The sequence below is a fragment of the Cannabis sativa genome, chromosome 1, assembly GCF_029168945.1.
Source record: "Cannabis sativa cultivar Pink pepper isolate KNU-18-1 chromosome 1, ASM2916894v1, whole genome shotgun sequence".
Lineage (NCBI taxonomy): Eukaryota > Viridiplantae > Streptophyta > Magnoliopsida > Rosales > Cannabaceae > Cannabis > Cannabis sativa.
Genome location: NC_083601.1, coordinates 72,872,682 through 72,889,797, shown reverse-complemented (window position 1 = coordinate 72,889,797; position 17,116 = coordinate 72,872,682). Strand labels below are relative to the sequence as shown.

Here is a 17,116-nt window from a genome sequence, read left to right as displayed (position 1 = left end):
GGTTTAGTTCTTAAGTTCTTAATTAATTTAGTAAGTTTTTAATTATTTTTGAATTTATTAGCTTTATTGTAATTTTATATGTTTTTGTGTGTTTTTATAATTATTTTATTATAATATGTTATGTAGTATTTATTTTTAATTTTATTTTAGTTTTCTAATTAATTTTATGTATTTTTAGGTGTATTTGGTGGAAAAAGTAGGGATTAAATTGAAGAACATGTGAAGAATTTGGGGTTAAAATGCAATTTTACAAGTAAAATCAGATCAGCCCTGTTTCAAGACCCACTCTCGGTCAGAAAAGTTGACTCAATCCGAGCCATCCAATGTCAGATCGGAGGGCTGCCATTTGTGCGTGTGGTGCACACCCGACCAAGGCAAGTGTACCTGCAACCGCCTGCAGGTGTGGTCCCCAGCAGCATCAGCCCTCTCCAACAGCAGCTTGCCACGCGTCCCCTGGTCCCCACTTCCGTCAGCGCCCATCCAACAGCAGCTGCCAGCTTCCTTCCGCGTGGGACCCATCCGTCAGCGCCCAGCCTACCAGCAAGCGCCACGTCCCGCCTCGTCAGCCTTCCCAACGAACCAGCGTGCGCCACGTCCCCAGCCATCAGCTCTAGTCGTCCAACCCGAGCTCGCCACGTGTATCTGCTGAGAACAAAGAAAAAAAGGCAGTTAAATTAATTGCTTTATTCCTATTTTCTGATACACATAAAAAACCAAAAATCCATATTTTCTCCCACATATTACACATAAATACTCTATTTACTCTTCCCAATTTATTTCACCTAAATAAACATTCCTATTTTATTTTTTTACCATATCCTTTCACTACTTTTACATCCTTACAAAACATTTATTTTTTCCAATACTCTTACACATACTCTATTTATCCATTCTCTTCCCAACACTAATTAAATTAATCATTTTATTTATTTATTTTGATTAATTTAATTCTCTAATTTTGCCTATAAATATGGTGTTGGAAGACCATTTCAAATCACATCTCTTCACCCCCCCTAAACACCTCTTCAACCCAAAAACACTTCTCCATTCCACACTCTTCATTTTTACCATTTACTTTCTACCATTTTTACACTTTGAAGAGCATGTCAAGTATGTTTATCTTTTGTAATTTTTATCTAGTTATGAGCTTCTAATCTTTTTTCAAGATTATTAAGATAATGATGAAGCAAAATGTAACTAGATAGTGTTTATGTTTGTATGTTGATTTCCCATTTGTGCTATAAAGTTCATGGATTTTTCTATCAAAAATATGTCTTTTTCATCTTCAATATCATGTATTTTTGATTGTTAAAGCATATTTCTACTTAGTTCTTCATTATGCAAAAATATAATACTCTTTGATTAAATGTCTTTCATTAAATTGTTTACATCTAATTCTTAGAATATAAGTGTTATATTTTGCCTAAACATAGTTTCTTTGATTTTGTGTAGTTTCATTAAATTGTAACACATTTAATGCTTAGAAATTATACATTTTATAAGTGAAGAAAAATCCTACCTTTTTGAAAATAACTTGTACTTAAATGAAAAATATATTTTGGAAAATATGGTGAGATTTATTTCAACTATATCTAAAACTTGGGAATCAATATACTTATAAATATTATTGAACTTGCATTTTGTGGATTCTAATATCTTAATAATCTTATTTTACACATCTTATTTGAAAATCATTTTCATACTCACTCATCTTTAATCTTAAGTATTTTAGTTACTTGTCTTTTATTTTATTTTGCAAAACCAAAATCCTATCAAATATTTGGAGCTAGGTTAGATTATTCTTATTTTGTTTGAAATAGTTTCTTTTGATGTTAGTCAACTCCCATGGGTTCGACCTTGCACTTACATGAACACTATATTCCGAAACGATTCGTGCACTTGCGAGTATAAATATTAAAACACTCACTTTTGAGGACAACAAAGCCATAAGCCACGAAATTCAAGAGAGAAAAAGAGAGAAAAATTCGAAATCCTTGTGAGATGAGTAGTGCCCACACACATCAAGTGGTATCTCAATCATAGTATGGAAGACTATGGAATTTCTGCATCAAAGGAGGAGAAAAGAAGATCCATGTTCAGATCTTGGTGATGCTCTGCTACAGAAAGGAATCAAGGGCTAGAGATCTGAACGGAAGGAGTCATATTATTCCGCTGCACCCACTGTAAGGTTTTCTAACTTTATATGTGTTTATTTTCATTGTTTTAGAATTCATATTAGGTTGTTAATCCAACATACTTGTTAGTAAATCTAGATCCTGGTAAAATAATTTCCAACAGATATGTAGGCAGCTCGATTAATTAAATGGACTGAGTTCAACTGCAATTCCAAATTCACTCCAAATTTTCCCTAATTATTTTAATTATTTAATGTCATTGTAATTGGAATCAAAGGGTATTTTCTTTAAATAAAAGGATTGTAATTAAGAGATTATTTTTATAATCTTGAATGGGTCGAATTTAAATTAATAAACTCTTATGCTATAATTTTGGCATAGGTGAAATTATGTTTTGCATTTATTTTTAACATTCTAAATGTGAAATTTTTGCTTAACAAGTACATTACAAGTATATATAGTGGTACTGGTAGAGGCAGTCACATATTTAAGTGAGGGCAAAAAAAAATTAGAATACTAATAATGAAAAATATAATTTTAATTGAGAAAAGTATAAATTTTAGTGGGATAAAATAAAAATATTTAAAAATAATATGAGAAATATAAATTTTATAAAGATAAAAATGAAAAATATAAAATTGATGGGGACAAAAAAAAAAAGATTTATACAATCGCAAGGAAAAAATTATATGTGACAAGCCAACATGCGGCCAGGAAGAATTTCCTACACCACGGTATATTACAAAACATATGATGTTATTGAAATTAAGTTAAAATTAAAAAAGATAGCAACAATCTTATTATGCATTTTACAGTGTTATAGTATATATTGAACTTGATGACAATATAAAGAGCCTATCTGTTGACATGTTCGCAGATATTGTGGAAAAAATATTTTTCATGTAATGCTGCCCAACTAATAGAATACATGTATTGCAGAGGTGTAGTTTTAAAAAAATAATAAAGTTTTACATGTCTTTCATAAGTTGATTTTTTTAATTAAATAAGTTATGCACACCATATCTTATCATCTTAAATGAAAATACATCACAGGAACACCGCCGCTTTGTTGACACTACCATATTCAATTTATCACTGAAAAAATGGACAATCCAGTTATATGCGGACCCGGTTAGAATGAAAAGTGCAAAATATAAAAATTACACTATTGTCTCTATCGAAGCAAATGAAGTTTGAAATCCACCAATGAGTATCATAAGTTTTCATATCTACAATTTTTAGACAAATGCTATATTCAATTATCAACAATTTAGAGATTGATTTTTAATTTTATTTTTATTTTACACCCATTTAAGTAATATTTCTTTAAGTATTGGAACATCAATTTTTAGTTTATTTTTGGATTAAACTATGAACATATTTAAATTATCAAGCTTTCTTAAACACTAATATATTGCATTCGATATTCACTTTTAATTGACAACATTGTAAACTATAATATTTTGATACACATAATAATAATCTCACATAATAATTAATAATATTCTTTTTTTAATTTTTAATTGTATCACTTTCAAATAACATATAAAAAAATTAACATAAAATTTAGTATACGTGACTCGCAGGTAACTTTTTTGCTAATCTATATATATATATACTTAAATAGAGTTAATTCTATAGTATATTATTTTACAATACAATGTACTTAACACCATTAGCACGTAAAGCAATCAACATTCATATAAAGTTATTGCTTGATTAATTTTATTAAAATGCTATAACATCTATCAAGTTTCAAGTCTTCAATAATATGCATGCTATATATATTAATTTCGAATAAGATTGTACAAGTGTCGTGCAAATCTTCAGGTGGTCTCCAATTAATGATAGATTATTATTTCAAACTTGTAGATAACAATTCTAGAGAAGGAAAAAACAAATAATAAAGGATCACATATCATATAATCTAATGTAAGAAAAGAGTAATAATGAACATCTTTGGTGTTTCATGTTTGCAAGATTAGGAAATGTAAAATAGAGAGCCAAAGTCTATGAAGTTTCCTATTCAACAATTTTATTATCACACATTTAGGCTGATATTCCCCTCTTATTTTAATGTATGCTTCTCCAATGGAATAAATGGTCATTATCGAAATTCTTCAAAAAAGTATATAGTTGGTTGGGAATCAATCATATCTCATTTTAGCTTTGAGCAAATATGCATTGATTTGTTTTCTTGTACAACTTTCCATCTACTTAAATTCTCCTCTCTCTCTCTCTCAACCCCAATCATATAAGTTATGTAACGAATTTTTTGCTTTTTGACTTCTAAACTCATCTTTTCTAAGTAGCCAGAATCTAGGCTACACTCTTCCATCATGGAAAAGAAGAAAAAAGTCTTTAAATATGGCGATGCATTGCTTCAAAACTCAAGCCCTTTTACCAAGAAAAAACAGAGATATGGCTGTAGCTTCTGCCTTTCCCGATGTATTTTCCTGGATTCAGAACCTTCCACCAGTTAATCAATGGCGAACAACTTGTATTTCCTTATGTTTAAGTTCTTCATCAGCTTCAAATCAACCATCACTCAATCTCACCATATCAAAAACCAACCAAAACCCAACTCTTTGTTTCGCCATTGTTGCAAGTTTCAACCTTCCTATCTATCTTTGGACCTCAAAACCAGTTAACTTCAGCTCAAATAATTCACTTAAGTTGCTAAGTGAAGAGGCCATATTGTCTCTATTGGTTAATCTCATTGAAGAAGTCCTTCGCTATGGCTCAAACAACAGCAACAACTCCATCAAGTTCCAAAGAGTAGATTCCATTCCCGAAGTTAGAGAAATCTTTAACCTTGCTTTTCAAACTCTCTTTTTCCTCATTTGCATCTATGAAACTCCAGTTGATCTCCGATCAGATTGTCTAAACACTCTTAGGAACACCTTGGCCAAATGCCAATCAAGAAGAGCAACCAAATTGCTCATGAAACTTCTGGGGTCGAACTTAGAAGAGAAGTGGATGCGCTCCATAAACCTTGCCATAACCAATTGGATATCGGAGGTGCAATCCACTCGCCGCGGCAGCTCCCTGAAAACACCCTCGCCACTCTTCTCTTATGCTATTTCAACATTGGGGTTATGGAAAGTTCAACTGTACTGTCCTCTCATAGCCATGAATCTCGAGAGCTCGAGTAATAATAGTGCTCCTTCGGCTGATGAAAAGCTTCAATTCTCTCTCGATTACCACCAATTGGAAGGTGTGATTCAGTTCAACTACAGAGTCATACCTCAAGAAACCTGGGTCGGGATCATGGTTAATATTGACAACATAAGGTACCGTACATATATATAACAATACACGAGAATAAATCAATAATCTTCGCAACAAATTAATGGGCATTCGTTTCTTTCTTTTATTTTTTCTTTCATTCCCTGACAGATGTGATGTGATCAAGCTTGTGAGCGATACACTAATGGCAGAACGAGGAGTTGGGTCAACAGAAAAGCACTTCCCATCTCGAATATCTTTACAGCTAACCCCAATTCAGCAAAACAACGTACTAAGCGTATCGGTGAGCAAATCCTCTGAAAACCCAGCAAGAGAAATCGGGGTAGAGAGAAGCATAGAAGCCGGATTCGAGCCCCCAAATCCTTACTTGGGTCTCAGGGTATCAGCCGGAGAGACAATGACGATGACCCTGAAGCCATGGAAGTTCGAGCAATCAGTGTACGGTAACAGTGGAAACTTGAACTGGTACCTCCATGATAGTGTGGACGGAAGAGAGGTATTTTCTTCGAAACCCTCCAAGTTTGCTTTGCTAAACCCGAAATCGTGGTTCAAACACAGATACTCAAGCGCCTACAGGCCATTTACGAGGCAAGGAGGAGTGGTTTTCGCGGGCGATGAGTATAGGGAGAGTGTGTTATGGAAGGTGGACAAGGCCGCCATGGGAAAAACTATGGAGTGGGAAATAAGAGGGTGGATTTGGTTAACTTATTGGCCTAATAAGTACAGAACGTTTTATAATGAGACTAGGAGATTGGAGTTTAGGGAAATTGTTGGTCTACCAATTTCTTAGAAATTACTGTTACTTTACTCATGTTTTGTTTGGATTGATCTTTTTGTAAAAGTTTTTTTTTTTTAGTATTATTCTAATAAATAGTTAGAGCAATAGTTGCTTTGTTTGACATCATTGATATTTAAGTAATAGTTGCTTGTTTGATCTCACTTATATTTAGAGATGAAAATTTATACCGCGGGGATGGATAACCGTGGGGACCCGCCCCTAATGGGGTGGGAATTCCCCGTCTTGATGGTTAATGGGGCGGTGGTGGGGGACAATTTCAATACCTGAAGCGGGGATGGGGCGGGGGCGGGGATAATACTATCCGCACCATATCCGACCCCGATATAAATATATATAATTTCATTTTTATTCTTAACATATATATAGTATATATATGATTGATAATTAAAATTATATATCATATGCTTAAATTATGAAAATCTAATGACGATAGTGAACTGATGATCATTGTGGATTACATGTGTAAAGATATTTTCTTCTCGAATCTTAATTTCATCTTTGTTTACTTTTTAATTTGTTGGGAGGCTTGAGAGGTATGAGACTATGATCTTATACTTGGGTTATGATTTTTTTGTTTTTTTTTTCAAACTTTGAGACTTATTTGGTTTTTATTTTCTACTAGGTTATGCTTTTTTTAGATAGGTTTATCTTTTATCTTCTATGAATTATGAATGCATAATTAATATTTGTGAGAATATTGGTTTAATTTATTTTTTCCAATAATTTTAAATTAATTTTTTTCCATTTTACCTTAATGGATACCCGATGGGTTCCCTATAACCGATGGGTATTCCCCTACCCTGAATCCGTTGGTTATTAGACGGGGATGGGGCGGGGATGGAGATATAAATAGATAGCGGGGATGGGGGCGGGGATTGCATTCCCCGTACATTAACCGCCCAATTTCCATCTCTACTTATATTATAGCTTTCATAGACAAATACAGGGCATGAGAGGCCTAGGGCGAAATTTGAAATGAGACTTTTTTTTATAAAATTAAAATAAATTTTGACACAATATCAATTTTAATTCTTTTATCTCTATGTAATAAATAATTGTTTGCAATGTAAACTAATTCGATCAAGTAATATTTAATTACTAAGAACATCTCTATTAAAATTTTATATATTTTAACACATTTGAAAAAAAAAAAAAGAATGTGTTTAAATTATATATATATTTTAAAAAAATAATAATAAATATATTATTAATAGTATCATAAAAAAATGTACGATAATATTTAAAAAAAAAAAAGAACTTCAATCATTTTTTATATAGTCTAATATAAATACTTTAAGTTATAATATTGTTATTTTTTTTATTTTTGAAATGCTAGGCCTTTCACAAATAACTAAAAGACATTTTTTATACAGTTTTTCATAAATAACTAAAAGCCTAAAAAATGAAGGAGCCGAACCCTTGACCTCAAGGCTAATAAAAAACTCACTTACAAATTGTGCTATACATTTTTCATGTACTTTAATAAGTTAAATATTTATATATTATATATTTTTTATATGTGTATATATATCAATTTTAATTTTTTCGGGACCTCCAAAATTGTAGGGCCTGGGGCCGAGGCCCTGGCTGCCCCACCCTCTGGCCGGCCCTGGACAAATATTAGTATGATACTTTGTTGGTGGTGTTGCTAGATGTGATATCGCCTGGCCAAAAGAGGGGTGGTGGTGGTGAATATATTTATATAAAAGAGTAATTTGCGTCATAAAATACTTAATTTAATTATTAGTTGCAAATAAATATTAAGTTTTAACTTTTTACGGTAATAATACATAAGTTAAATTTTTAGAATTTATTTAACGGTTAAATATTAAGTCATTATCTACGTGTCATTTTCTTCTTGGTATATTTAAATTATTTTTTTTAAAGAAAAATAAAAATTTAATGATTGGACCAATCAAGAATTATCAACACTTAACTATCAGGTACCTACAAAAATTCCAAAAATATAACTTAGTTATTTATTTGCAACGGGAAGTTAAACTTAAATATTTATGTCACGAAATATTCATATAAAAAGTGTTTTTCTTTTGGCAAAGCTATAAAAAAACAGTAAAATAAAGTAGCAAAAAGAATTTTCTTAATATTTCTCAATAATTTATGTATAGATTTTTATGGAATGACATACAATTACAAATAAAGTTTGTAAGGGGGGTGTAAAAGATATTGAAAAGTTGAAAAATCCAACTGAAATTCACCTTTTATTGATATCACATTGTTTTTGTCAGCTTATTTGCTTATTTGTCAAGCTTATCTTTCTTTTCTCATGTTTTTCACAATTTTAGGCTAGCTTTCACCCTATTTACATTGGTTCCTTACCACGTTTTAATCTAATATGAATAGGTGCTCGTTGAGCTAATTTTGTAAGCAACAAGTATTTTAAAAAGTCAAAAGTGTCATAATATATTTAAAATGAGTTTTATTTTGTACATCTCTCACATAGATTTTAGTTGCATAAAGTTATGTTTGGAAATTAGATTTTGGTTAGAAAAAAAATATATAAAAAAAGAGAAATGTTAAAGCCTAACACTTATGTGATGTGTAAGATCGATATTGATGCAATTTAATATTGGATTTTGCTTGTTTTATTTTAATAAATATTATAGAAAATCACACCTGTTGACCGAGATTTTCGGCAACTAATAAAATACGAATATAATAGTGAGCTATAAGAAAGCGAGACGAAGACTTTTTACGTGGTTGGGGCGTTAATGAGCCTTAGTCCACGAGCCACTGATATTTATGGATGTCTTTAATACAGATCTTACACTTGGGAGAATATTTCTCTCTTTAATACAAAGAATGTTCTTGGCGAGTTTTTTCTCTGTTTGCTCTTAAGCAGCCAAGATTCTCCGACCCCATTAAATGAGCTTTGACGGGGTATTTATAGTGTTTTAGGGGGGCAATCCCTAGAATTGTACTTACACATGTGTCTGTAAGTATCCATAAAGTTGGGCATTTCCGATGAATAGACCATGGGTGATGCATGGTCAAATCCCTAGGTGCTGTAGGGTTTTTATGGAGAATGTCCTTTTTGTCTTATGATTGACGTGACTCTTCGCAGAGTAGCCGTCGCTAGACTTAAATGATCATTACTGTAGCGCTGCTGTTTGGGGGATGTCTTAGTCGGACTTTATTGCGTGTACAGTCCCAACACGCTTCCTCCCATGCAGCATTAAATGCGACTTGATGTCTCGGGAGAGACCTGACACATCCCGGAGTGCCTTTGAGCCATGTTCGCTTCCGGGAGTACCTTGTACTCCGGGTGCATCTTCCGGGACCCATTTGAATAACGCTTCCTGGTGTCATACAAGGACTTAGCAGTTCTCTCTCAAGTAATTTGATCCACGTGTCCCTTCCTGACTGGTCCACGTATATTGGGCGATTTTAGGAGCAACATTTACCCCCCAAGCCTTGTTTATTTAGTAAAAATAAACCAAGGCTTGTCCAAGTATCTCCAGTTGACTCCTCGTTTCCCCAGCTCGAGTCTCGAGCGCGTGGGGGACACATTAAATGAGGTTATTTAATGCGATACTACGTTGTTCGTAGGAATGTTTCCAGCCGCTTCCTCGGTCTTACGATACGACGTGGGGCGCGTGAAGGTGTGCCTAATAATGGCATTAAATGCAGTGATTCACTTTTGCAGAGGTCGATTCGTTTTACGCCCCCTGATTGATGCGGCGCATTGATGGTGTCAGACGGATACTCAAACGTTTGCACCGCCTTAATGGCGGATTGATCTGGCCCGTTGATCTGTTGGGAATTCGAATCGCTTGCTTCCCTATCCGTACGATTGGTAGGTGAAGACGCCTGTTCCTCATGCATTTTTGCCTATAAAAGCCACCACCTTTCCTTCATTTTGGTTACTTTCCATTCCTTACCATTTTTGCTTGAATTTCTCAGAGAGAAAATTTCCTCAAAGTAGCACAAACCGCCTTAACACTTGAACATTTTCTGTAATCTTCCAGTGTTCGATTTCACCAGTGCTTCTCAACTCTCGCTCAATCATTCCCAGTACCCCCGGTTCAACAATCAACTGTAAGTTCTTCGAATCTTTAGACTCTAGCATGCTTACATTTATTTTGTTTGTTTTCTGGGTTCGTACTCAGAGATTTCTGGAGTGTGAGTGTTTGAGCTCTTTGAGTCCTACTCTTACGTTTCACTGTAGTAGTAGTAGTCGTACAGTTTTGTTTGAAGAAGGCCGTGTATCCTTCGTTTAGCATTTGCTTAGGGCATAGGAAGACCTTTTCTTTTCCTTTTTGCAAAACCGCTTTTACTGTTATTTTACTGCACCCGACACTTGTTCAGGGATTCTCTTTCGAGTTTCCCAGATGACACGTGTCCGGAGGGGGCCTCTTTCCAGCGGTTAGGGGACCCCCACTCCCTTTTTTCTGGTTTAGGGTTTGATATGGGGCCTAACTGCTGGGTTTTTTCTTTTCGTTTTTCTCAGAGCATATCATGTCTGCTTCTGGCTCAAAGTCCTCGAAGAAGAAGGGGAAGAGTATTGCTACCCTGGAGGAGGTTTCTCTGGGACCTGTTGCCCAGGAAGGGTACAAGTCCCGCGCCACTGGCTGGGAGGCGGCCGAGCTTCGATCGACCCTGACCTGCCCTCACCAGCTGGAGAACATCATTAACGTGGCTGGAATCAAACCCTCTACCTCAGGGACTTTCCACCGGCCTCCTCGTGACTCGGAGACACCCAACCTTAACTATGATGGCTTCGGGGCTTGGAGTCAGACCCATCTGATGGCCGGCGCAATGCTCCCGCTCCAGGACTATTTTGTTGATTTTCTTGTTTTTGTCGGCCTTGCGCCATACCAACTTATTCCTCAAGCATACCGCCTGCTCTCAGGCTTATTTATTTTTTATGCCGCACGCGGCTGGGGGTCTCCCAGCCCGGCGGAAATTTTGTATTTTTACGAACTTGTATCCGTCCCCAAGAAAGGGGACAAACTTAAGGACGGCTTTTATGGGTTCCGGATCCACCCTGCTAACGAAGGGGTGGTTCCGTATAATAGGCAGACTCATGTTAAGGAGTACCGCCACCGATTTTTCTTCTCCTCCGGTTTTAGGGCCGTGGACCATCCGGAGCTGCTCACGGAGTGGGTGCGGATCCCACCTTACCAGCGGACGCTCACCACCCAGGCGTTCCTTCGAAGGGCCCAAGCCTTCGCCTCTTACGACCATGCCGATCTTGACGTCGGGGGCTTGGTCACCACGGAGAATTGCAGAAAGGCCAAACTTATCCTTTCTCACCAATCCGTGGATGACTCCAACCTTTCCAAGGTTATCTGCCCTAACGTGAGGGCGCCAGTCGCGGAGAAGGCCTTCCGGGATGAGCTTATTGCTACGGCAGAGAAGAAGTACCAAGATTATCTCTACCGGAAGGCCCAGGAGAAGGCGTATTCCAGTGCCCAGGCTGCCTCTGGGAGAGGGCTCCGTGTGGGGAGCCCGGTGGTGCGGAGGAGCCAAGCCATCGGCGGGAAGTCCGAGGCAAAATTTTTTGACAAGATTCTTCAAGAAGAGATTGGAGGTCCTTCCGCCGGGGGACCTCTTCGTCTTGAAGGTTCTTCCGAGAACCAGACTTCCCGGCCTCAGCCTTCAGTCCCCGAACCAAACTCGGGCGCTCCCGGTGCTAGCACTTCTGGTGCTGGTGGTAAGTCTCCTTTGATAATTCAATATGTCCCTTCTGTTGATGAATATACCAGTCGTAGGCCCATAGGGTTCGACGAGCGTCTACGTAGGTTTAAGATGCCGTCGACCCGGTGGGGGGATCATTTGAAGGAGTTTTATTTTACAAACTTAGGAGATTATCTAGGTCGGTCCCGGATGGGCCCCGGCCCTCCGGAACCTATTCCCTTAGGTCCGTCGGCTTACATAGCGTCCAGCTGGTTTCGGCCCTCGGACAGTTACCTTGGAGATGATGCTGCCAGCATTAAAGTTCAGGACTTTGCTAGGGCCGAACTAGGGAGTCCGGGTAGGAGTAGTTTATTTACTGCGCCTTTTTGCAAGTAGTTTCTCACGGACTTTTAACACTTGCTTGTTTTAATGGAACAGGTACCTCCATGGATGCCATCCTGGAACGGCTGGCTGGGGTCCATACTCCGGTGGCTCCTCCGGCTTTCACCCCCTCTCCCCCGGCCCCTTCCTCGAAGGTTTCTTCCGGCGCTCCTCCCGAAACCATCGACTTGGTGGATGACGAGGAGGTGCTTCCGGGAGAAGGCCAGGGGAAAGGATGGGACTTCTCGGAGGAAGCCGCCGAGGGTGCTGGAGACCCTCAAGCTCTCCCAGTGGTAGCAGAGGAGGACGAGGAGGAGTCAGAAGTGGCTCTGATCCGCAAGCGCAAGGGCAAGATGATTGCCCAAGACGAGCCGAAGAGGCCTCGGAGGGCCGACACTCCCGCTCATGGCCTAGACGGCGGGGTGTCCCCGATGGAGGAAAATCCTGCTCCTCCTCGCATTGAGCTTACCCCGATTCCGGGGGATGAGGCGAGGCAGGAGCTTCGCATAGCCAAGCACAACTACGCTATGGACGAGTACTCCCGGGGATACGCCGATGTGGAGGCCCTTAGGAGGATCCTGCGGGCGGAGGTTGAGGCGAGCATTAACCACCCGGAATATCATGATCCGTGGAACCTCAACCTGGATCCTTTGGCAGACTGGTTCCGTCCCCTCCTTGGGCCCACTCTGGCTCCTTTTGCTGCGGAAATGACCGGTGAGTTCGCCTCTCAGCTTACACGCTGTGCGCCCAAGCGGTTTGCCACTTGTGCTTCCCTGAACTCTATCTTCCAAGTCCAGGACCTCAGCCATTCCCTCACAGTGGTAAGTACTTTGCAATTTCTTACGTTTCCTTTTTGGTGTTTGTATTTTGTTTTCTTCCTTTGAGGAATTTTTCCTTACATCCCATTATGGCTCAGCTTGCAGCTGAGGCGGGTCGCCTCTCCAAGAACATTATAAGCCATGGCTTCGCTCTGTCCGATTTTGGGGACATGAACGACGTCAAGAAGGTCCTTCAAGACCTTTGCGGAGAGGCTGATCTACCCGGAGGCCGCCGAACGCCAGGAGGCTGCGGCCAAGGCTAAGGAAGAGAGGGCCAAGGCCAGGGAGGAGGAGGCCATCCGGAGGGAGGCTCAGGCGGAGGACATGATCCAGGCCGAGGCCCAGCGGAGAGGCAGGATGGAGGCCCATCATCAGGAGGAGTTGAGGGCTCAAACTGAGGCTGCCGAGAAGGCCAGGCGGGACCTTCGGGAGGCCAGGGAGGCTTTGGACGAAATGGCCGCCAAGGTGAAGTCTCTAGAGGAGACTCACCAGTCGGATATTGAATCCAAGGCCGCTCTGGCTGCGGAGTTGAAGGAGCTTCGGGACTATAAGGATCAGTCTATTAGGAAGGCCAAGAGGGCCGAGCTCCTTTCTCCCGTCTCCTGCGCCCGGTGCCCGAAGCGCTTTGATGATGGTGTCTACATGGCTTGGGCCACCAACGATCAGAGCATCAAGCTTTCTTTCTATCCCAAACCCGAGGACATGATTGCCAAATTTCGGGAGAAGAAGAAGAGACTTGATGCTGAGCTTGAGGCACGGATCGGACCTCGTCTTCCGCCACGGGCTGACTGAGCTGCCCTATTATTGACCCAGATTGTACCCGTTCTTTTCATAACTCTTTTTTTTTTTTTCTTTGTACATATTTGCTGCTGCCTTAGAACAGTTTACTTACAGGCGGCAGCCTTTATTTAAAGGGGAGACAATTTAAGGCCTGTCCCCGGGCCATTTATATGTGTATGACCTAACCTTCGGGTTAGGATATTTTATTATATATATATTTTTTTTTATATATATATGTGCGATCTTTTCTCCACACTTTATATATTTCAACCTGTCCTTTGGCTCAGGATTTCATACTTACGCCTTTTATTTTTTGCGCATGTTTATGACCTGCCCTTTGGGTCAGGATATTTTACTTAGCTTAACCTGCCCTTTGGGTCAGGATGTTTTACTTAGCTTGACCTGCCCTTTGGGTCAGGATATTTTACTTAGCTTAACCTGCCCTTTGGGTCAGGATGTTTTACTTAGCTTGACCTGCCCTTCGGGTCAGGATGTTTTACTTAGCTTGTTTTTGTTTGTCCGTGCGGTATACCCTAGTACCCCCCTGAGTGGCATAGAAACTTTGTTTTTAAGGCACTCAGTTTTATTTAATATAGAGGAGGCATACATTTGGACGGTACAAACCCTTTAAACAAAAGCTAAGTTTAATTCGCTACTGGTAGTATTTTCTGAGGTGATCGGCATTCTAGGCTCTTGGGACAGTAGTTCCGTCCATTCTTTTCAGTTTGTAAGTGCCAGAGCCGATTTCGTCCTCGATTTCATATGGTCCTTCCCAATTTGGTCCAAGTACCCCCACTCCGGGTTCTTGGGTGGCTGGGAAGACCCTTCTTAGGACCATGTCACCGATAGCGAATTTTCTGTTTTTAACCTTGGAGTTAAAATACTTGGTCACCTTCTTTTGATAAGCGGCCATCCGTATTTGGGACTCATCCCGGAGTTCTTCGACTTGATCCAGAGCTTCTTGGAGCGGGCACGATTGGTGGCCGGATCATAAGTCGTTCTCCCGTGGGATGGGAATAATGTTTCCACCGGACCATGGCTTCACAACCGTACGCCATTGAGAATGGCGAGTGACCGGTTGTGGTTCTGGGGGTCGTCCGTAGGCCCACAATACCCTTGGCAATTCTTCGGGCCGTTATTTTTACAAGCCGGCCTTCTTTTTCAAGGTGACCTTTAGGATTTTATTGATTGCCTCCGCCCGGCCGTTTGTTTGAGGCCGGCTACCGCGGAGAAGCTTTTCACTACTCCGTGTCGGTTGCGAAGTCGATGAAATTCCTCGCAATCAAATTGCTTTCCATTGTCTGAGACTATTTTGTGAGGTAAGCCGTATCGACACACTATGTTTTTGACAACAAAGTCCAACGCCTTCTTAGCGGTTATTGTCTTCATAGGCTCAGCCTCTGTCCATTTGGTGAAGTAGTCTACTGCTACTATTGCATACTTTACTCCTCCTTTTCCCGTAGGTAGAGACCCGATGAGATCTATGCCCCAGACCGTGAAGGGCCAGGGGCTTGTCATCAGCGTGATCTCATTTGGAGGAGCTCTCGGTATGTTCGCGTACCTTTGGCACGAGTCACACTTTTGGACATAGTCTATACAATCTTTTTTCATTGTTGGCCAGAAGTATCCCTGCCTCAATATTTTCTTTGAGAGGCTGGGTCCTCCCGTATGATCTCCACAGAACCCTTCGTGGACCTCCAGCATGATTTGTCTAGCTTCGTGTCCGATACACACCTTAAATAAGGCATGCCGAGTCCTCTCCGTAGAGAATTTGGTCCATCATTACATAACGATGAGCCCGATACCGAATCTTTCGAGACGAGTGCCCTCTCTTGGGGCAACTCACCCGTGGTTATGTATTTTATGATGGGGACCATCCACCGGGCTCTTGCCCAACCGTTTGTGTGGTCTCTTTTATTTTGATGCTTGGCTCGCCAAGCGTTCCACGGTACTACCCCCGGTTCTTCGATTTCACTATCCGAGGCTAACTTAGCCAGACAGTCCGCATGAGCGTTCTTTTCTCGGGGGATTCTTTCTAGTTTGTAGTCCGTGAACTCGTGGAGCGATTCCTGACTATTGTTACGTACGCGGCCATTCTTTCGCCGCGGGTTTGGTATTCTCCGGAAACTTGGTTTACGACCAGCTGGGAATCACTGTAGATTTCCACCCTCTCGGCTCCTACAGCTTTAGCCAATCTTAGCCCTGCTATTAGAGCCTCATATTCGGCTTCATTGTTCGAAGCCGTGAAGTTGAATCGGAGTGCTGCCTGGAGCCGCAACCCGGTGGGTGATATCATAGCTACTCCGGCTCCCGAACCGTTTTCGTTTGAAGCTCCATCCACGAATACTCTCCAAGTGGGGATGGGTGGCTCGGAGTATTGGTCGTTGCCTCGGCTTCATTACATTCGGTGATGAAGTACGCCAGGGCTTGGCCTTTTACGTAAATCCGGGGCACGTAATGCAAGTCAAACTGACTCAATTCCATTGCCCATTTGAGGAGTCTTCCGGAGGCTTCAGGTTTCTGGAGGACTTGTCGGAGTGGATGATTGGTCAAAACTCTGATTGGATGGGCTTGGAAGTATGGTCTCAGCTTCCGTGATGCCATCAGGAGGCAGAATACCAGTTTTTCGATGACCGGATACCTCGTCTCGGCTCCTATCATGCGTTTACTAACATAGTACACGGGATGCTGGACCTTTTCTTCCTCCCGACCAATGCGACGCGACCGCATGTTCGGAGACCGCCAAGTAAAGGAACAAGTCTTCTCCAAGGACGGGCTTTGATAGGATAGGAGGTTTTGCCATATGGTCTTTTAACCTTTTGAATGCCTCCTCGCATTCGTCCGTCCATTCGAACTTTTGGCATTTCTTCAGTATGTTGAAGAAGGGTATGCACTTGTCCGTGGATCGTGAGATAAAACGGCTCAACGCGGCTACCTTTCCGGTCAAACTTTGCACGTCCTTATGCTTCCTGGGGGATGGCATGTCCAAGAGAGCTTGAATTTTCTCCGGGTTCGCCTCAATCCCTCTCCGTCGACTATGAAGCCCAGGAATTTTCCCGACTTGACTCCGAAGGTACACTTCTTCGGATTGAGCTTCATGCCGTATCTCCGGACGACTTCGAAACATTCTTCTAAGTCGTCTGCATGGCTATTGCATGCTTTGGATTTGACGAGCATGTCGTCTACATATACTTCCATGTTTCGTCCCAGGAGGCTTTTAAACATCCGGTTAACCATTCTTTGATAGGTTGCTCCGGCGTTTTTCAGTCCGAAAGGCATGACTAGGTAACAGTATACCCCCTTATCGGTCCTGAAGC

General features: G+C 40.5%; 2 protein-coding genes across 2 annotated transcripts; both read left to right on the top strand.

Moving 5' to 3' along the window:
- Positions 1-4,066: 4,066 nt before the first annotated feature.
- Positions 4,067-6,285, top strand: LOC133033708 (uncharacterized). Its single transcript, XM_061108757.1, has 2 exons — positions 4,067-5,428; positions 5,535-6,285. The coding sequence occupies exons 1-2, from the start codon at positions 4,503-4,505 to the stop codon at positions 6,172-6,174; spliced, it is 1,566 nt and encodes a 521-aa protein (XP_060964740.1). The 5' UTR covers positions 4,067-4,502; the 3' UTR covers positions 6,175-6,285.
- A 5,981-nt stretch (positions 6,286-12,266) lies between these two features.
- LOC133035768 (uncharacterized) lies at positions 12,267-13,282 on the top strand. Its single transcript, XM_061111975.1, has 2 exons — positions 12,267-13,022; positions 13,118-13,282. Exons 1-2 carry the CDS (start codon positions 12,267-12,269, stop codon positions 13,280-13,282), a joined length of 921 nt encoding a protein of 306 aa, XP_060967958.1.
- The last annotated feature ends 3,834 nt before the right edge of the window (positions 13,283-17,116 follow it).